The 22,194-nt window shown below is 41.7% G+C and overlaps 1 protein-coding gene across 4 annotated transcripts in view; it reads right to left on the reverse strand.

Annotated features, from left to right (window-relative positions):
• The window catches only part of LOC124001949 (serine/threonine-protein kinase WNK1-like), a 44,610-nt gene extending 24,025 nt beyond the window's left edge, over window positions 1-20,585 (reverse strand). For all 4 annotated transcript variants that reach the window (XM_046309152.1, XM_046309135.1, XM_046309144.1 and 1 more), the window contains exons 1-2: window positions 20,440-20,585; window positions 15,160-16,386 (exon numbers count right to left, since the gene is read on the reverse strand). In XM_046309152.1, the coding sequence (XP_046165108.1) occupies window positions 15,160-15,903 (744 nt within the window). In that variant the 5' untranslated portion in view covers window positions 15,904-16,386; window positions 20,440-20,585. The remainder of the gene's footprint in view (window positions 1-15,159; window positions 16,387-20,439) is intronic.
• Window positions 20,586-22,194: the final 1,609 nt, after the last annotated feature.

Consider the following 22,194-nt stretch of genomic DNA (forward strand, 5'->3'; position numbering starts at 1 on the left):
ATGACAAAAGTGTGCAAAGTGTGTCATTAAGGCAAAAGGTGGCTACTTGAAGAATCTAAAATATATTGGATTTGTTTAACTTCTCTAGGGTAGGGGGCAGCATTTGGAATTTTGGATGAAAAGCGTACCCATATTAAACTGCCTTCTACTTAGGCCCAGAAGTTAGGATATGCATATAATTGGTAGATTTAGATAGAAAACACACCAAAACTGTTAAAATAGTTTCTGTGAGTATAACAGAACTGATTTGACAGATGAAAACCTGAGAAGAATCCATTCAGGAAGTCGATTGTTTTTGTTTGTTTGTAGTTTAGGACTCAAATTGCAGTTCCTTTGCCTTCCACTAGATGTCAGTCTTTAGAAATTGGTTCAAGCTTGTATTCTGAAAAATGAGGGAGTAAGAGCAGTCTGAATGAGTGGACCCTGCTGTGGCACAGAGCTTTTTCATGTGCGAGACCAAGAGAGTGCCTTTCTTGTTTACCTTCTATATTTGACGACGTTATTGTCCGGTTGAAATATTATTGATTATTTAGGCTAAAAACAACCTGAGGATTGAATATAAACATCGTTTGACATGTTTCTATGAACTTTACGGATACAATTTGGATTTTTGGATATAAAGAGACTATCGAATAAAAGGAACATTTACTGAATAAAGTAATGTCTTCTGAGTGCAACCATATGAAGATCAAAGGTAGGTGATTAATTTTCTCTCTTTTTCTGACTTGTGCAACTCTTCTACATGGCTGGTTACGGTTTGTAATGATTTGTCTAATGGGCGATGTTCTCAAATAATCGTACGGTATGCTTTCGCCGTAAAGCATTTTTGAAATCTAACACTGTGGTTGGATTCACAAGAAGTTCATCTTTAAACCTATGTAAAATAATTGTATCTTTTCTGAATTTTTATAATGAGTATTTCTGTATTTGAATTTGGCACTCTGCAATCTCACTGGATGTTGGCCAGGTGGGACGCCCACATACCCTAGAGAAGTTAACACTTTTCCAGTTACTACATGATTCCATGTGTTATTTCTTAGTATTTTTCATAGTTCACTATTATTCTACAATGTAGAAAATAGTAAAAAATAAAGAATAACCCTTGAATGAGTAGGTGTGTCCAAACTTTTGACTGGTACTGTACATTAACTTCTTTGGGATGTCAGACGCTAGCGTCCCACCTCACCAACAGCCAGTGAAATTGCAGGGCGCCAAATTTAAAACAACAGAAATCACACAATTCAAATTCCTCAAACATACCAGTATTTCACACCATTTTAAAAAGGAAACTTCTTGTAAATCCAGCAACAGTGTCCGATTTCAAATAGGCTTTACGGCGAAAGCACACCAAACGATTATGTTAGGTCAGCACCTAGTCACAGAAAACCATACAGCCATTTCCCAGCCAATGAGAGGGCTCACAAAAGTCAGAAATAGCGATTAAATTAATCACTAACCTTTGATAATCTTCATCAGATGGCACTCACAGGACTTCATGTTACACAATAAATGTGTTTTGTTCGATAAAGTTCATCTTTATGTCCAAAAACCTAATTTGAAATTGGTGTGTTATGTTCAGAAATGCATCATCTCAAACAAACATCCGGTGAAAGTGCAGAGAGCCACATCAAATTACAGAAATACTCATTTATAAAAGACAAGTGTTATGCATGGAATTCTAGATAAACTTCTCCTTAAATGCAACCGCTGTGTCAGATTTCAAAAAGGCTTGACGTCGAAAGCACACCTTGCAATTATGTTAGGAAATCTTAACGCTACAGCATACAATGACATTCTAGACAATTCTCTGCTTCCAACTTTGTGGCAAAGGTTTGGGGAAGGCCCTTTCCTGTTTCAGCATCACAATGCCCCCGTGCACAAAGCAAGGTCCATACAGAAATGGTTTGTCGAGATCGATGTGGAAGAACTTGACTGGCCTGCACAGAGCCCTGTCCTCAACCAATCGAACACGTTTGGGATGATATGAAATGCCGACTGAGACAGGCCTAATCGCCCAACATCAGTGCCCGACCTCACAAATGCTCATGGCTGAATGGAAGCATGTTCCAACATCTAGTGGAAATCCTTCCCAGAAGAGTGGAGGCTGTTATAGCAGCAAAGTGGGGCCCAACTCCATATTAATGTCCATGATTTTGGAATGAGATGTTCAACGAGCAGGTGTCCACATACTTTTGGTCATTTAGAGTAGCTGCACATATGGAATGTAGCATGCGATTTTCTGAGATCACTTGGCTGGTGAGTGCTACTTTAAGAACTACTGGCTAAAAAGTATACACAATTACTGGGAGAGTCACTTTAAACTTTAATATAATTTGATGTAAATATATAGGCAGAGGTAAAACTGAAATAATGTACGCGCACACACACCCACGGACGTAGGACCTTGCGCCTGTTCTCTCTGGCATGGGGCAGTGACATGAGGAATGTGTGCAGCTTTGGCATACTTTCCCACCAAACTGAAAACAAAAAGGGCCAAAGCGTGACTGAGCGAGTGACGAAAGTGGAAACGTGAAAAACCTCATTCTTCCTGTCTACTAACCAAATCCCCTCAGTCTACCATCGCAAATCATACATAACATATATAAAACATTTCTCATCGGTAGGGACGGGAGTTTCTTGGTCAGGTCACGTGTTTAAAAAAAAACTGCTGGCTCTACTCAGACAACAGCCAAAGCTAGCCTACCACAAAAAAAACAATACAGCTTCATACATCTGAAACAATAGATTGCTGATAAAGAGTTCAAGACAGATTAAGTAGGCCACACTCACTACTACTATCCCTATGCTTCTCATAGTGCACTCTTATCCAAACACACAGAGCTCTGTCCGGTAACATTCAACAGGTGGCCAGCATAAAGCCCTGACAGAATATCAAGTACAAGTCAAATCAGATACCTTCATGCATTTGTAGACTATAACTCTTTGGAACACTTTATGATCGCCAACGCCTTCATTCTTGGACCAGTAAAAGTCAACAATAATCAAAACCTTTTCTTAAGAGGGCCAGCAAATACATTTTAACTAAAAAGTCTCATTTCACTTCGACAATAGGCCTATTTAAATACTAAAACAGGGGTAAAAGGCAACAGAGCTTGTGCACAGGCCTGAGGCCTTTATGCCTCAGTCTCAGTGTTGCCAGATACACTGCTAGGCCTAGACCTGCTCTCTGATCTGCTAAAAGTGCCAACCCAGACCAGACCACAATATGAAACAACATCAGTGCAGGAAACGCTCCCTATTGTGAGTGTGAGTGAGAGAGAGAGAGACAGGGAGCTTTCCACTGTCAGACTGACATCTGACTGCATTTAGAAAGGAACTGAGCTGTTCTGGCTCTGGGGCTTTGGTCTGACTGTTACGTGTTGGGTGTCTTTGGGGGTGTGGTTACTAGGGAGGGGGGTTTGGAGGACAGGGAGGTGGAAGGATGAGGATTCTTTGGACAAAGGCAGGTTTTTTTTTTGGGGGGGGGGGTACACACAGGGATGAGGTTGAGTCAGGGGCGAGGGGGTGCTTGCTTTGCTCTCTAACTAACTGACCTAGTTTCAGTTCATCTGTCGTGCCCATGGGCCAGCAGTTCCCCTTCCCTTTTCTCTTCCCATTCTGTAGTGCACGTGGAAACATTTGGGGTTCGATACCATGGTTGTGCACAATTCTGAATTTTGGAATCAACTCATATTCAACTCATGAGTTGAAATTCAAATTGAATTGGCCAGGATGTAAATGTTCACAGGAGAAAGACCCTAAGCACACAGCCAAGACAACGCGGGAGGGGCTTTGGAACAAGTCTGAATGTCCTTGAGTGGTCCAGCCAGAGCCTGGACTTGAAACTGATCTCTGGAGAGACCTGAAAATAGCTGTGCAGCGACACTCCCCATCCAACCTGACACAAGCTTGAGAGGATCTGCAGAGAAGAATGGGAGAAACTCCCCAAATACAGGTGTGCCAAGCTTGTAGTGTCATACCCAAGAAGACAAGGCTGTAATTGCTGCTAAAGGTGCTTCAACAAAGTACTGAGTAATGGGTCTGAATTCTTTCTGAATGCACTGTATATATCCGTAGATATTGACAGTCTTAAAAATAACAACAATGTTAATGATAACCTTACATTTTTAAAGAAGCGGTTGATTAAATAAATTAAACCATTCAATTATTTATAACATTACAAGTAATTTCCTAAATTAAGATGTATACCAATCTTATTTATATAAATAGCCTTTGTTCTCTTATTCCATACTTTTTACCTGGCGTGAACATTTTAACAGCAGCTGTAAAAATGTGTTGTTCTGCCCCCGAGCAAGGCAGTTAACCCACTGTTCCCCAGGCGCCGAAGACGTGGATGTCGATTAAGGCAGCCCCCCCACACCTCTCTGATTCAGAGGGGTTGGGTTAAATGCGGAAGACACATTTCAGTTAAACAAATTCAGTTGGACAACTGACTAGGTATCCCCCCTTTTCCTATGTTTTTAAAGAAGCAGCAATTGAAATCCACAGTGTGATAACTGAAATGCTGAGAAAATGTTTGTTTTTTAAAATCCCAAATAAATAGAACATATTGTTGATGTAATAAAACATGACATTAAAATCAGTCACGACAGGGTCAGAAATGTTGTGACAAAAACCATGTGCCTACACTTAATTCAAACCACTCCGCCCCATTCTGTGTTTACATGTGTTCAGCATTCCACAACTGCTTCACTGGCTGACTCCAAACACAGTTCACTGCAACGGACTGGTCGAACACACCATTCACTTACGGTAATTAAAACAGTTCATTACAACAGTTTAACACTAGGAACTCCTCTGACATTGTCATCTCAAAAATAGCATCTATGGAGTATAAAGCAGAACCTTATTAGGCAAGTTATGTAGTTCACACTTACAAAGCAATGCAAACTACTTCCTGCATTAACCTGAGCTTGGACATCTGTTACTGACAAGTCCCCCTTAGCTTGTCACATACAAGCAACAAAAGACACTCCATGTAGTAACAGCCATGTAGTAACACTGCACGTTACATGGTCACGAGAGATCACTGGCTACAAAAGATGCTAGCAATAATATATACTACATTTCAGTTCAAAACATCTTATGCATGTTTATAATTAGCTTATATCACACATGCTCATAGCTTAAAACTGAGCATTTCCGTTATTTTGTTGTGGTTGAACAACTACAGATGTCTGAGTAAAACAATAACAAAAGAGGAATAACATCCATACCACAATACCGGGCTGCTTGCAAATGCGTCATTGGTTAAGACTTATTTACATACCAGTAATGTTACTGCTGATATTTACAAAGAAGTGCCAATACAACTGAGTGATACTAGTGTCCTAATCACAATGTTATACTATTAGATCCTCTTAGTATGAATAGATTGTTTTTATACATCCTTAGAAAATAGTGTTAGGTTCAAGTTCTGTGTAGGAGAAATGTAATTACAGTGCACTCGGAAAGTATTCAGACCCCTTCCCTTTATCCAGTTACGTTACAGCCTTATTCTAAAATGGTTTAAACATTCTTTCCCCCCATCAATCAATCTATACACAATACCGAATAATGACAAAGTGAAAATGCACTGTATTTACTGGACTGCAGGAATGTGTACTCCCACTACCTCAAAGCCTCTCCTGACTTAAGGTGATCTGCACAAAGAAGTACGGAGAAATCCTGGGTGATGGAAAAGTACATCTTTGTGGCAGGTGGATGCATCCTGTCAGTAACAGTGGATAGAGCCATAGTTACTAAATCCGAGGGGATTACAGTCCCAATTTATGAATATGATGGGAATGAGAGACGTTGTGTAGATCTGGTGAGTTCATTGAACCAATATATTTGTGCCGGAGAAGTCAGTCACTGGCCGCAGGCAGAGTTTGGTACACCAACAGGCGGACTACACCGCTCGAGTCGCGTGCGATGCCAAATAAATTTAGAAATCTATATTATTCAATAATTGCACCCACACTGCTCGTGAGCGTCTGTGTTGCCAAGGGCTAAAATAGAAGTCAGTTCAATTTGTGATACAAATCACGCTGCAAGTCCTTCCTCTCCCATCTCCTTGTTAGTTTATGGAAGCAGATACCCACATGCCTTCTCCAAAATACCCACGTGGGTAAATGAAAGACGTGGCGGTCAGTGGCGGTAATGCCCCTAATTTATGAAAGTTGCCAATCGCAATATAAAGTCAAGAGAAGGAAAATGCCTAGAAGGAGATGACTAGAAACGATTCGGTTGACCGTTTTATGTGCGGATTAATTGACCGGTGACCAAACAGTGAAGCAATTGTGTGAGAAAGAAGAGGAGTTTAAAAGAGTGTATAAAGGTTGTTAAAAGAGGTGATCATGGGATGTTACGCTCCAGAGTCTATAACCCACAGAAAAAGCTGGGCCCCTACGCAACTGTGTAAATGGTTAAATTAGAAACAACATCAGTCAATTCAAAACCATAGACAATAGTTAAGACAAACAAAATTGGAAATGAAGCAGAAAGCGATAAGGAGAAGTTCAATAGATACAAGTACATTTAAAATTTGGTGAACATTGGTGTGATGACTGATGTATTTTATAGTTTGGAAGCATTACATATTAACCTCAAAATAAAAGACATTCATGAATGTGCAGCAAATGAATATACAACGGAGATAGGTAATAAATATGTACAGCAAAAAAAGATAGGGGAGACTAAAATACACGAAGCCTTCCAGGGGGGCAGTGGCCTGCCTGTGAAAATAAGTTTTGTTTTGTCTGTAATTAAAACCTTTTTGTTCACCTGGTAAAATAATGTTAGAGGGAAAGAGAGGTAAAAGCATAGAAGATATGTTAAAGGTAAACTAGTGTTAGAGTGGAAGAGAAATGTACTGGGTGATGATGATTGAGAGGGCTTTCCAGTTGGAAAGGGTGGAAAAGTGAGTTGAAGGAAAACATACAGTTGAAGTCGGAAGTTTACATACACCGTAGCTAAATACATTTAAACTCAGTTTTTCACAATTCCTGACATTTAATCCTAGTATAAATTCCCTGTCTTAGGTCAGTTAGGATCACCACTTATTTTAAGAATGTGAAATGTCAGAATAATAGTAGAGAGAATCATATATTTTCAGCTTTCATTACATTCCCAGTGGGTCAGAAGTTTACATACACTCAATTAGTATTTGGTAGCATTGCCTTTAAATAGTTTAACTTGGGTCAAACGTTTCAGGTAGCCTTCCACAAGTTTCCCACAATAAGTTGGGTGAATTTTGGCCCATTCCCCCTGACAGAGCTGGTGTAACTGAGTCAGGTTTGTAGGCCTCCTTGCTCAAAGACATTTTCAGTTTTGCCCACAAATTGTCTATAGGATTGAGGTCATGGCTTTGTGATGGCCACTCCAATACCATTTTGCCACAACTTTGGAAGTCATTGTCCATTTGGAAGACCCATTTTCAACCAAGCGTTAACTTCCTGAACGAGGTCTTGAGATTTTACTTCAATATATCCACATAATTTCCCCTCCACATGATGCACTCTATTTTGTGAAGTGCACCAGTGCTTCACGGTTGGGATGGTGTTCTTCGGCGTGCAAGCCTCCCCTTTTTCTTCCAAACATAACGATGGTCATTATGGCCAAACATTCCAACTAGACCAGAAGACATTTCTCCAAAAAGTACAATCTTTGTCCCCATGTGCAGTTGCAAACCGTAGTCTGACTTTTTTTATGGCAGTTTTGGAGCAGTGGCTTCTTCCTTGCTAAGCGGCCTTTCAGGTTATGTCGATATAGGACTCGTTTTACTGTGGATATATACTTTTGTACCGGTTTCCTCCAGCATCTTCACAAGATCCTTTGCTGTTGTTCTGGGATTGACTTGCACTTTTCGCACCAAAGTACGTTCATCTCTAGGAGACAGAACGCGTCTCCTTCCTGAGCGGTAGGATGGCTGCGTGGTCCCATGGTGTTTATACTTGCGTACTATTGTTTGTACAGATGAAAGTGGTACATTCAGGCGTTTGGAAATTGCTCCCAAGGATGAACCAGGAGGTCCAGGAGGGGGGGGGGGGGGCAGAGACACGAACCAGTATAATGGACACCAGGGTGTCAAGAAGTGTTTGAGAAGTTTAAACAAACGCTGTGCGAAGTCCCCACTCTGGGAATACCAAATGTAAATAAGGAGTTTGAGATGATTGTACACGAGGATAAGGGACTACCACTCTACATTTGGGTTGGATCATTTATCAATAGTTCTGATTCGGATGGGAGGGAGAGAGCTGCCCCTGGACTGTGAAGCACAAAAGGAGGGGCGCGTGCGCTACTCAACAGCGATTGAAGGGTGAAAGAGAAACCGTCTAGTCTATTTGACAATTTCTTGAATTACCTTATGGAATTCCCTATACTGTTATTTTAAAAGAACGAGAACCAGTTAATAACGTTATTTTACATTCCGGGCATTTTTTACAGTCCCGCAACAAAGCGCCTATGCAAAGCTTTCACTCACGAACGAAAGCAAAACTACTCCTACACATTTCTGTGCCATTATTCATATTTTGTGCAGAGGTGTCATATGATTTCTGACTTGGCGATGTCATCATACAGGTTGTTTCTGAAACTAATAAAATCTTTGTAAGAATTAATAGAGTCTAATTTTGAAGGTTTCCTTCCTGAGAGAGAAGGCCCTGTTGTACACTCGAGCTACTAACAAGCTACTCGGTCAGTGGTTATACCAACAACAATGATGTATGTAATGGTTAAGTTAGACCATATTTAGCTAAGCTTCCAGGTGACTAACGGTTTATTGAAACTAGAGGTCAACCGATGAGTTTTCAACGCCTATACCGATTATTGGAGGACCAAAAAAAAGCAGATACTGATTAAAAATCGGCTGATTTTTATTTATTTGTAATAATGACAATTACTCACCTGATAAAATCGGTTTCCTTAATTAACATACTTCTTTCAGAAATAAATAGTATAGTTTGATTACATTTTAGGGTATCTGAGGAGTAAATAGAAACGTATTTTGACTTGTTGAAACAAAGTTTAGGGGTAGATTTTCAGATTCCTTTCTCTGAAAGTTGAACGAGTGGATTATTCATATCGATGTCGCCAACTAAACTGACTTCTTGGGATGTAAAGAAGGATTTGATCTAAAGACACTACATGTTATAGCTGGGACCCTTTGGATGACAAATCAGATGTGGTGCGCAGTCCTCAAACAATCACATGGCGTGTTTTCGCTGTAATAGCTACTGTAAATCGGGCAGTGCAGTTAGATTAACAAGAATTTAAGCTTTCAGTTGATAGACATTTATAAAAGTTTCAAATCCATAATATTTACGAATATTTATTGATTTACGCTCCTCCAGTCTCACCGGAAGTTGTCCCGCTAGCGGGACCCCGATCCTTTTAACCGAATAGTGAGTCAAGAAGCAGTGCGGCGGGCCTCCGGGTGGAGCAGTGGTCTAAGGCACTGCATCGCAGTGCTAGCTGTGCCACCAGACTCTGGGTTAGATATACTGGTAAAGTTACCAGATAGATGAAAAAAAATCTACCAGCCACTCAGAATACTTAACAGTCATAATAACATCAAAAACCACAACAACAAAAAACTACTCAGTTTAGTTTTTCCAGGTTCACTCAAAATCTATTATTTTTTTATTTAAAAAATATATAATTTGATGTTCCAAGTCCATAACAATGATTAAAACCACATCAGGAGATCAGTTTTGAGGCCAGGAGAAGAAAATAAAATATATTTGATGGTACTTGGCATCGCTAACTGGCTACACAAAGTGGTAGACAGGCATTCCCATGCAGTTCTCTTCAGAAAGTTACAAGAACTACAAATCGCTGGTGCATTCTTTACAATATTAAAGAATCTGTGCTCACTTTTTTCTCTAGGGCACTCAAACAATTGCACAGTGAAGCCTATCATTACAACAATTATTATCTGGGTGATTTTTTCCCCCCTGGTCGCACTGGTGCTTCCAAAATAAAATGTTAGGTCCCACAGCAAAATATCAAAGAACACCTAATAGAGCCCTGGTGATACCCGTCCTCCGTGACCAGTCTTCACACACCGGCTTTGTCTGGAGCTGGGAGGCTGGAAAGCATGTCTGGTCTATTCTAGTCTGTGAGGGAAGAGATGGGCCTCGGTGTACATGGGGTTGGGGTGGGTGTTGTACACTGCTCAAAAAATAAAGGGAACACTTAAACAACACAATGTAACTCCAAGTCAATCACACTTCTGTGAAATCAAACTGTCCACTTAGGAAGCAACACTGATTGACAATAAATTTCACATGCTGATGTGCAAATGGAATAGACAACAGGTGGAAATTATAGGCAATTAGCAAGACACCCCCAATAAAGGAGTGGTTCTGCAGGTGATAACAACAGACCACTTCTCAGTTCCTATGCTTCCTGGCTGATGGAGACAGGCCAGTACAGCAGGAGACGTGGAGGAGGCCGTAGAAGGGCAACAACCCAGGAGCAGGACCGCTACCTCCGCCTTTGTGCAAGGAAGAGCAGGAGGAGCACTGCCAGAGCCCTGCAAAATGACCTCCAGCAGGCCACAAATGTGCATGTGTCTGCTCAAACGGTCAGAAACAGACTCCATGAGGGTGGTATGAGGGCCCGACGTCCACAGGTGGGGGTTGTGCTTACAGCCCCACACCGTGCAGGACATTTGGCATTTGCCAGAGAACACAAAGATTAGCAAATTCGCCACTGGCTCCCTGTGCTCTTCACATATGAAAGCAGGTTCACACTGAGCACGTGACAGACGTGACCGTCTGGAGACACCGTGGAGAACGTTCTGCTGCCTGCAACATCCTCCAGCATGACCGGTTTGGCGGTGGGTCAGTCATGGTGTGGGGTGGCATTTCTTTGGGGGGCCGCACAGCCCTCCATGTGCTCGCCAGAGGTAGCCTGACTGCCATTAGGTACCGAGATGAGACCATATGCTGGTGCGGTTGGCCCTGGGTTCATCCTAATGCAAGACAATGCTAGACCTCATGTGGTTGGAGTGTGTCAGCAGTTCCTGCAAGAGGAAGGCATTGATGCTATGGACTGGCCCGCCCGTACCCCAGACCTGAATCCAATTGAGCACATCTGGGACATCATGTCTCGCTCCATCCACCAACGCCACGTTGCACCACAGACTGTCCAGGAGTTGGCGGATGCTTTAGTCCAGGTCTGGGAGGAGATCCCTCAGGAGACCATCCGCCACCTCATCAGGAGCATGCCCAGGCGTTGTAGGGAGGTCATACAGGCACGTGGAGGCCACACACTACTGAGCCTCATTTTGACTTGTTTTAAGGACATTACATCAAAGTTGGATCAGCCTGTAGTGTGGTTTTCCACTTTAATTTTGAGTGCGACTCCAAATCCAGACCTCCATGGGTTGATAAATTTGATTTCCATTGATAATTTGTGTGTGATTTTGTTATCAGCACATTCAACTATGTAATGAAAAAAGTATTTAATAAGAATATTGCATTCATTCAGATCTAGGATGTGTTATTTTAGTGTTCCCTTTATTTTTTTCAGCAGTGTATAACCTAGACTATGTCTGGGGAATAAAGCCTTGTGCTTTAGTTTTACTGATCATAGGACAGCTTTAATAACCGTGTGAGGGGATTTCAGCACCTCCCAGCATAGTGCCTACTAGGGTTGGGTGGTATTGACTTTTGGAGTTTCATACCATTCCTGTACCATACCAGGGTATACGGTATTACCACACAATGGGCAATATTTAATTCAAAAAACATATATTTTTTTTACGCTCAAAACAAATTTAGGCAGCGGGGATCTTGATCCAGGAGGAGATTGTCTCTTCTGTACCCAAGAAGCTTGATCTTGCAAGCTAGCAAGTTAGCAAGCCAAATGCATAGCTGGAGCCCTGAGCTGGAGATAATTTATTTTGCAGATCTTAGATAGTTAACTTATACTTCTCAGCAATGGCATAGCACACACCAATTTATGTTTGTGACAAAGATTTGAAATGTAGAGTTCGAGAGGGAGCACAAAATAAAGAAAAGGCAAGAATATATCCTGAGGCAATAGAAAATCAAATGTGCAGCTTGATTGGTTATATGCTTTATGTCTGAATCCTGGGGAGAGATTAGTCACATGCCACTATCAGCATAATCTCTGTAGAATGGATGGAGTGTGGAAGGGGAGAGAGAAGGGACTAAGTGGAGGGGGGGGGGATAGAAGATGGATAGATAGAGAGCTGAAGAAACAGGCCTTGGCAGGCCAGCCTGCTGCACTTCACACAGGAGATTAGAAATTCATCAGTCAGGAATCTGACCCATTTTAAATTCACAAAAGCAATGAGCTCAGGGGCGGACTGAGCATGTGCAGAATTCTCTCTCTGGGCTGAGGAGGGGGAAGGGATGTGATAGCAGCATCTCCACGTTCTTGGTATGTGTGGGATCTGTGATTGTTATGACAGGCTCAGAGAGTGTCAATATAAAGTGCATTCGGAAAGCATTCAGACCCCTTGACTTTTTCCACTTTCCACCTATCAGGCCTTCATGGTAGTGGCTAAACGGAAGCCATTTCTCAGTAAAAGGCACAACAGCCCACTTGGTGTTTGCCAAAAGGCACCAAAAGACTCTCAAACCATGAGAAACCAGATTCTCTGGTCTAATGAAACCAACATAGAACATGTTGGCCTGAATGCCAAGCGTCAGGTCTGGAGGAAACCTGGCACCATCCCTACGGTGAAGCACGGTGGTGTCAGCATCATGCTGTGGGGATGTTTTTCAGCGGCAGGGACTGGGAGACTAGTCAGGATCGAGGCAAAGATGAAGGGAGCAAAGTAAAGAGAGATCCTTGAAGAAAACCTGCTCCAGAGTGCCCAGGACCTCAGACCGGGGCGAAGGTTCACCGAACAAATACCCCAAGCACACAGCCATGACAATGCAGGAGTGGCTTCAGGACAAGTCTCTGAATGTCCTTGAGTGGCTCAGCCAGAGCCCGGGACTTGAACCCGATTGAACATCCCTGGAGACCTGAAAATATCTGTCCAGCGACGCTTCCAATCCAACCTGAGAGCTTGAGAGGATCTGCAGAGAATAATGGGAGAAATTCAACAAATACAGCTGTGCCAAGTTTGTAGTGTCATACCAAAGACACCAGGCTGTAATTGCTGCCAAAGGTGCTTCAACAAAGTACTGAGTAAAGGGGCTGAATACTTATTTAAATGAAATATCTGTTTTTAATTTTTAATAAATGTTTGCTTTGTCATTATGGGGTAGTGTGTGTAGATGGATTAAATGATTTTCCTTCATCAAATTTGAGAAAAAGGCTGTAACATAACAAAATGTGGAAAGTCAAGGGGTCTGAATACAAGGCAGTTTCACTTATAATAAGTATTCAGACCCCTTGACTTTCCACATTTTGTTACGTTACAGCCTTTTTCTCAAATTTGATGAAGGAAAATCATTTAATCCATCTACACACACTACCCCATAATGACAAAGCGAGCACTGTATATGGTCATTTGTTTTTATATACAGGGTATATAATCAACCTTTGAATTCTCATCCGAGTGGAGAAGTGTCTGATGTGGAGCAGAAAGTTTATTTATTTATTTATTTTGCATTAACGCGAGACACATTACTAGCTTACACGTTTAATCGGCAAAAATGACAAACTTGAAGTTGTAATTTAACATCATGACCTTCAAGACAAAACATGCAACACAGCTCTGTGTGACTGTACGAGTAAAGGATAAACACATTGTGAAACACTTGTCAAACCAATACCACAATGAGGAAGAACACATTCTTTACATAAAAATAAATAAAAAACCATCACAAAATGAGGAAGTGTGGGGCCACTCTAGCGCCCTTCCTCTGACCAGAAAGAATCCAAACAATTAAAAGGGAAAAAAGCTGTGGCTGTGACTCAGGAGACTGAATCAGGGAGGAAATCACTCTGGCTGTGGGCCTCGAGATTCTACTGGAACGTGAACAGTCACCGGTGTTGTGGTGGCATAGACCCATGTAGTAGGTACTAAACGGTCAATATGAACACATTGTCAAATTCCATTTAAAAAGCTTTGCTGCATTGTGCACTAATGAAGATGACCCTTATATTCAGGAAGGGGTCCATCCTGATCGAAAATATATTGTTGTCCCTAGGGCTGGGACAATACCAGAATCCCAATATCTTTTCCATGGCAAAAATGAAAACACAAAGCAGGCCACACACTCTGGTTCTTTAAAAACCTGCGGTATGTAAAATAGTGTGCTATAGCCTGGAAAATAAATCCATTTGACTCTGGATGACAAAATAATGACGTTTGTTTCCGACATTAGGGATGTTTTCCTAAACAAGTTAAATCCCCTGTGTTTTGTTTCCTTGTCACAATATTGGTATTGTCACAAACCTAGTCAGCTCTGTAACATTGCTATTGGCAACGGGCTAGATCTCAAAGAGGAAATGCCAGGAACTCGACTAATGAGATAAGATCTATAATAAATACAAAGGTGAGGGTTCGGAAGAACAAAAGAGACATTGCACTAGTGTACTAAACTAATATCAGGAGGATTATTAGCAACTATTTTACAACAGATATTTGATACGGCTTTGAGATACAGCACGCGCATTGGCCATTGCGATTGGGTGGTAGGCTACAACTGCAAAGTTTTTAGGATATTAAATGTATTAATAGACGGTTACTAGCAGTGGGTATAATATTTAGAGTTGGCAATCTAGCTCATGTTTTTTTAGTTTCCACTTACTCAGTTGGTGAATTACCCCCTAATAAATTAGCCTATGATATCAGTGCACGTAAAGTTGCATGTAAATTTGCATCACCGGAGCACGGCAATGTGAAGGGACACGCTGGGATGACTGTGACTGATTTAAAACACCTAAGGGTGTGTCACCGGTGACACACACACAGTTTATGTCCAAATGCCCTGAATGTGACTCAGACCGCATGACAGTACCACAGTCACAGGAAGGAAAGATAGGTATGTAGAATTATGGGCCTAGACCTCAGTAGTCATGAAGAGTGGGATTTGAGGATACACATTTATTAAATAGATAGTATTGAGATGCAGGTAGCCTAGTAGTTAGTGTTGGGCCAGTAAACGAAAGGCCTAGTTAAATAAAGGTCAAATCAATGAAAAATTAAAAAGCACATGCTCTTACCTGCAGCTCACACCATGCCACCTCCACTGTGGTCTCTGTGTCCAGGCCCTTGTAGACAGTCTTGAAGGAACCACGTCCAATCTCAATGTCAAACTTCAGGAAACGCCCATCCGGCGACGTTCCCACCGCTTTCGTCTCTGCTTCCTCGATGTCATCCTGCACCTTTTTCTCGGCCTCTCTCTGTTCAGCCTCCACCCGGGCTTTCTCCTTCTCTTCCTCCCCCTCTTCCCTCTCTTTCACTTCACCGCCACTCCCAGGTTCTGTCGTATGGCTTGGCGGTTGGGCAGCTAGACTGTATGCTGGCTGAGTCACTACTGCTTTCCCATCACAGATATCTTGTACTACGGCAGCCTCCTGCTCTACAGACACATCTACCTTCACTTCTCCTCCTTCACTCTCTGTCACAGTCACACGGGGTGCAGGTCTTGGGGTGGGGGGTGGACCGGCAGGATGGGACACATCTTGCACGGGGGGTACAATGGGAGCGAAGATAGGGATTGTACTGGGTAAAGGGAGGTCAAGGGCGGTGGCATTAGAGTCGCTGATGACGCTGCGGCGGAAGAATGGTCGATATTCAGCGGTGCAGCGATCGCGCTCCATGGTGTGGTGGCGGTGCCTCACCTCCACTGCCACCCTTTCACCAACAAGTGAGTCCGAGCCAGATCCGTTGTTTACGTTGCCATTACCACTCTTGGAAAGGGGAGCCAGGAACTTCACCATCTTGTCGTTGGGCTTTTCCGACATCCCACCACCCAACGTGAGAGTGAGCGGATACGATTCAACAGAGAAAAGGGAAGTCAAACATCCTCCATACAGGTTTTGGAATTAAACAAATCTGGTCAAAAAAAAAAAAAAACTTTGTATTTTTTATTTTTAAATCAGACTGCCACTAAACAGGAGCTTGTTTTGCAGATCTCCCCTTTCCTATTCCTAGCTGTATGCTTGTTGCTTTAAAACAGTCTGCAGGTGTACAGGGCTCCACGTCTGGATGGAGGGTGTTCTTTTGTAGATGGAAATGAACAGAACACCGTCACAGAACAGGAAAAGCTGATGCTGATACACAAGACCCTTTAGATACACACCATCCATGCCGCAAGAAACCAGGTACAACCGCGATCCATCATAAGGAGCCACCAGGGTGGGGGAAAGAGCTAGACTCTGCTCCAGGCACTGAGCTTCACTGCAGGCAACGACAGGCCACACACTGCCAGCTGAGATCAAGTGTCACTGCAGGGGGAAAGAAGCAGGGAGAGATGAGATCAGCATAACAAAATTCAGGGGGGAAAGGGAAAACTGGTTTAAGGGCAGGCGAGGTGAGGGTTTGGTCAGAAAATCTAGAATTCCTGACTTATCAGGCCAAATTCCCACAATGAGTGCAAAGAGGTTTGAGGAATGTCTGTTTAAAAAAAGTTGTTAAGAAGCAGTACATTTACAGAGTGAATATCTGTAGCTACCGTGTTGTGGTGGTCAAGTGGCAGACAGTTATCTCAAGCTTTACAGTACACAGCAGAGTAACAGTGATTCAACTAGGTAACTAAATATCACAATATTTACACATAATACGACAGTAGCTTCATTGGCTTGAACGTTGTAGTCGACTGCATTCAACGCCAACCCAACAGCAGCTTTGAAACACTACAAGGTTTTATGCAACCCTCTGTCCTAGTTATGTCACACTGTTATGGGTCTAAACCACATTGATTAAACCCCCTAGAGTCGATTGACACACCTGTGCCTCACAAAGTGACGTCATTTTGAATATTGAATAGCTCCCTGTGTGTTTATGCTAGAGATTTACTGTTTGTTGTAGTGGCTGCAACTCAAGGCCCTCTTTCCGCCGATATAAAGTTTACGCCTATTCCATAACATGGGAGCTTGTGAAAGTGGCCTTTTTCTACACGAGGATCCAGACAAGAAAATTGTCACGAAACCGTCTGTAAAACCCGAACCGTCTGAGCTACAAACTAATATGTGACAGTGTCAGTTGTTTGGCTGTACGACAACAATCGTCTCAACTCTGTCACTGACTTTGTCATTTTGAGGTCATCTCACAAAACCGAATGTCCAGACCGAACCGTCAGAGTTACACACCAATATCGAAAGGGGAGACTCACAAACAAAGGTGTCGGTTGTTCTGCTCTAAGACGCACACAATCTTCAGGGGAGTAAGTACCGGGCTGTAAAACATGCATAGGGGGTCAAATGTGCCAAAAATAATATGACCAAACATGGGTGTACATTTATTTTTTCTAAGTTATTTTCCCTCTCAGGTATAGATCTCACTTCAAAACCTTGTTCCTTATTATTTATTTACTTTCTGTTTTGTCATATATGAATGTGTTATTCAATACATTTCTATGGGCTATAGCAGTAAATGCCAAATTCAATATTTAATCAGTTATTTTGTGTGTGTGTGTATATATATATATCTCACACACAACAAAAATATAAATGCAACATGCAACAATTTCAAAGAGTTACAGTTCATATACGGAAAATTGGTCAATTGAAATGAATTCATAAGGCCCTAATCTATGGATTTCACATGACTGGGAATACAGACATGCATCTGTTGGTCACAAGGTATGTCAGTATCTGGTGTGACCACCATTTGCCTCATGTAGCACGACACATCTTCGGCTGTTGAGTGTGGCCTGTGGAATGTTGTTCCACTCCTCTTCAATGGCTATGCAAAGTCGCTGGATATTGCCGGGAACTGGAACACACTGTTGTACACGTCGATCCAGAGCATCCCAAACATGCGCAACAGTGTGACATGTCTGCTGAGTACACAGGCAATGGAAGAACTGGGACATTTTCAGCTTCCAGGAATTGTATACAGAACCTTGCAACATGGGGGATGAATGGGGGATGATGGGGCTCAGGATCTCACCACGGTATCTCTATGCATTCAAATTGCCATCGATAAAATGCAATTTTGTTGGTTGTCCGTAGCTTATGCCTGCCCATACCATAACCCTACCGCCACCATGGGGCATTCTGTTCACAACGTTGACATCAGCAAACCGCTCGCCCACACACCTGGTTTGCAGTTGTGAGGCGTTTGAACATACTGCCAAAAATTATGTTGGAGGCAGCTTATGGTAGACAATTAACATTAAATTATCTGGTAACAGCTCTGGTGGACATTCCTGCAGTCAGCATGCCAATTGCACACTCTTGAAACATCTGTGGCATTGTATTGTGTGACAACTGGACATTTTAGAGTGGTCTTTAGTTGTCCCCAGCACAACATGCACCTGTGATCATGCTGTTTAACCGGCTTCTTGATGTGCCACTGTAACGGATGTGAAACGGCTAGCTAGTTAGCGGTGGTGCGCGCTAAATAGCGTTTCAATCGGTGACGTCACTTGCTCTGAGACCTTGAAGTAGTGGTTCCCCTTGCTCTGCAAGGGCCGCGGCTTTTGTGGAGCGATGGGTAACGATGCTTCGTGGGTGCAACGATGCTTCGTCCCCTCGTCCCCGGCGAGGGGACGGTCTAAAGTTATACTGTTACACCACACCTGACAAGTGGATTTTGGCAAAGGAGAAAAGCTCACTTTTTATTTTGCCTTTATTTATCTAGGCAAGTCAGTTAAGAACAAATCATTCTTATTTTCAATGATGGCCTAGGAACAGTGGGTTAACTGCCTTGTTCAGGGGCAGAACAGATTTTTACCTTGTCAGCTGGGGATTCGATCTTGCAACCTTTCAGTTACAAGTCCAACACTCTAACCACTAGGCTACCTGCTGCCCACTAACAAGGATGTTAACAAATTTGTGCACAAAATTAGAACAACCTTTTGGTGCGTATTGAACATTTCTGGGATCTTTTTGGGTTCAGAGTTTGATAAATCAGAGAAGTGAAAGATTACTTCTTAGCTGTTAATTTTCTCGAGCTCTAAAGTAACAACCTTGATTATAGCTAACGTCATAACTAGTTGAACACGTTATTATTCCCAACCTCGTGAAAGTGAAATGTTTTAATTTCCCTAAAAGCAACTTGATATTAAAGGAGTGCCTTTGATTTTACGGCCTACACATGCGCAGTTCGGCCGAGACGACAGTTACACCTATTTATATACGAGTTTAGTTTAGCGAGCCAACGTCGCCTGCAATCAAAGATGTTACAATTGTGATTGGGGATTTATATTGGATTAACAGTTTTAGCCTAACTTTTTCTCTATTTTCCCCTAAAATCACATACTCAAATCCAGCTGCCTGTAGCTCAGGCCCTGAAGCAAGAATATGCATATTCTTGGTACCATTTGAAAGGAAACACTTTGAAGTTTGTGGAAATTTGAATTGAATGTAGGAGAATATAACACAATATATCTGGTAGAAGAAAATACAAAGAAAAAAACAACCGTTAAAAAAAAAGTCTATCGTCTTTTTATTTTTCTGTATAGTCTTTCGACAAACGTTAGCTACTAGTTAGTTAGCTCCCCATCATTCCATTGCGACTGCGCAGTTAGCTAGCTAGTATTATTAATTTACCTAAAAAAGAGTGATAGAAATATAAAAAGTTTCTAAACCCAAAGCCGCAACATTGCAAGACCTTTGGGAATGCTTGAGAAACAGACCAATCAAACCAGAGAAGTGAACAATTCTTACTTGGTTGTTAATTTTCTCAAAATCTAAAGGCGCAACCTATAATTGAGGCAAATGTCTTAAGTGGTTTAACATCTTATTACTCCAACCTCGTGAAACTGACCAACTGGCACGTTTTCATTTTCGTTAAAAAAAAAACTTTATATCACAGGAGTGCCTTTGAGTTGACAGCCTGCACATGCGCAGTTCGGCGCGAGACGACCGTTAGACCCGACGACGTGTTTCTACGCATGAGCTAAGTAGCCAAGGTCCCCATGGTATCGCCAACTAGTGTGGTCGGAGAAGCAGTTAGCCTACCTTCACATTGTACTGTCTTTGGAAATATCTCAGTTAGCTAACTACTTTAAGTTACCGAGCAACGATGGCAACTTTGCTACCCCAACTTGATAAAATACAATTGATTAACGTTTGTCAAATTACATCATCATGAAATCGAAACGATAACACAAAACAATAATAATACAAAGACGAAAAACGAACATGAGATTTGGCACTTGACTGTTTGAAATCTGTCTAATTCGCGTTGGCTAGCTGGAGCGAGAGTTCTTTGTTAGCCCATCTCCGCATAGAACATCGAAGGACAGTTCCGCGTTGCCAAAACTGCGATTTCTCTCCCGCTCATAGAATGCTAATACTAATAGAAATACGTTAATCGTTAGTTTCATTTACCGTTGTGTGGTCAAGTTTCCATCCATAAGTAGCCATCAAGTTGTGAGAAAACTCCGAGACGTTTGTTTACCCAAGAAGGTCCTTGCCAAAGGAGCCGGTTGGAGCCTTCCAAACACAAACAGGCAGCGTTGATTCTTCTTCTTTGGGTTTATTGGCGAACGACACGGAAAAATGTACATTGTCACCACCAACTGGACAGGGGTGAAGAATGCACTAAAGAAAATTAAATTCCATTGTCTCCAGGAAAAATCTAATTAACATTATTCCACACAAACTACGAAAAAAAAACCTGTGTGTGTGTGTGTGTGGGCCAGTGACATTAAAAAAATGGATTTCATTTTCAACTTAAGCTGTATCACAACAAATGTGGAAAAGTCAAATGGTCTGAATAGTTTCTGAATGCACTGTTCATCATTGGTACTGACTCGTGTGGTCCCATCCTGTCGAGCCTGAGCAGGGAATTTGAGGTTTCAAATGACTGAAGGAGCGGGAATATTTACAGTGTATTTACAGTATAATATGTACGGTGCCTTCAGAAAGTATTCAGACCCTTTGACTTTTTCCACATTTTGTTGTGATACAATTTTTGAATTGTCACTGGTCCATACACACACAATACCCCATAATGTCAAAGTGGAATTATGTTTCTTTTACGAATTCATGAAATGCTGAAATATCTTTAGTCGATAAGTATTCAACCCCTTTGTTCTGGCATGCCAAAATACATTCAGGAGTAAATATGTGCTTAGCAAGTCACATAATCAGCTGATTGGACTGTGTGCAATAATAGTGTTTAAAATTGTTTTTTTTTGTGACTACCTCATCTCTGTACCCCACACATGCAGTTATCTATAAGGTCCCTCAGTCGAGCAGTACATTTCAAACACAGATTCAACCATGAAGACCAGGGAGGTTTTCCAATGTCTCGCAAAGGGCACCTATTGATAGATTGGGGATTGATCAACAACTTTGTAGTTATTCCACAATTCTAACCTAATTGACAGAGTGAAAAGGAAGCCCGTAAAGAATACAAATATTCCAAAACATGCATCCTGTTTGCAACAAGGCATTAAAGTAATACTGCAAAAAAAATGTGGAAAGGAATTATATTTTTGTCCTGAAAACAAAGTGTAATGATTGGGGCAAATCCAATACAACACATTACTGAGTACCACTCTCCATATTTTCAAGCATAGTGTTGGCTGCATCACGTTATGGTTATGCTTGTAATTGTTAAGGACTGAGGAGTTTTCAGGATAAAAATAAATAGAATGAAGCTAAGCACAGGCAAAACAATCCAAGTGTGGAATGCTCTTAGAGACAGACTTACCCATAAAAACTCACAGCTGTAATCGCTGCCAAAGTTGCTTCCATAAAGTATTGTATGTACATTTTATATTTCTACTTATCTAAAAAATATATTTCTTACTTCATTTTCAATACATTTGCAAAAACATGTTTTCACTGTCACCCATCAACCAATAGGTGCTCTTCTTTGCAAAAAAAATCTAACTTGATTTCATTTTAAATTCAGGGTGTAACACAACAAAATGTGTAAAAAGTCAAGGGGTCTGAATACTTTCTGAAGCCACTGTACATCATTGGTACTGACTCGTGTGGTCCCACCCTGTCGAGCCTGAGCGGGGGATTTTAGGTTTCAAATGACTGAAGGAGCGGGAATAAATATATATATTGGTTTTTTTTCTTCGTTTTTTCGTAGTTTGTGTGGAATAATGTTAATTTGATCTTTCCTGT

The sequence above is a fragment of the Oncorhynchus gorbuscha genome, linkage group LG02, assembly GCF_021184085.1.
Source record: "Oncorhynchus gorbuscha isolate QuinsamMale2020 ecotype Even-year linkage group LG02, OgorEven_v1.0, whole genome shotgun sequence".
NCBI lineage: Eukaryota > Metazoa > Chordata > Actinopteri > Salmoniformes > Salmonidae > Oncorhynchus > Oncorhynchus gorbuscha.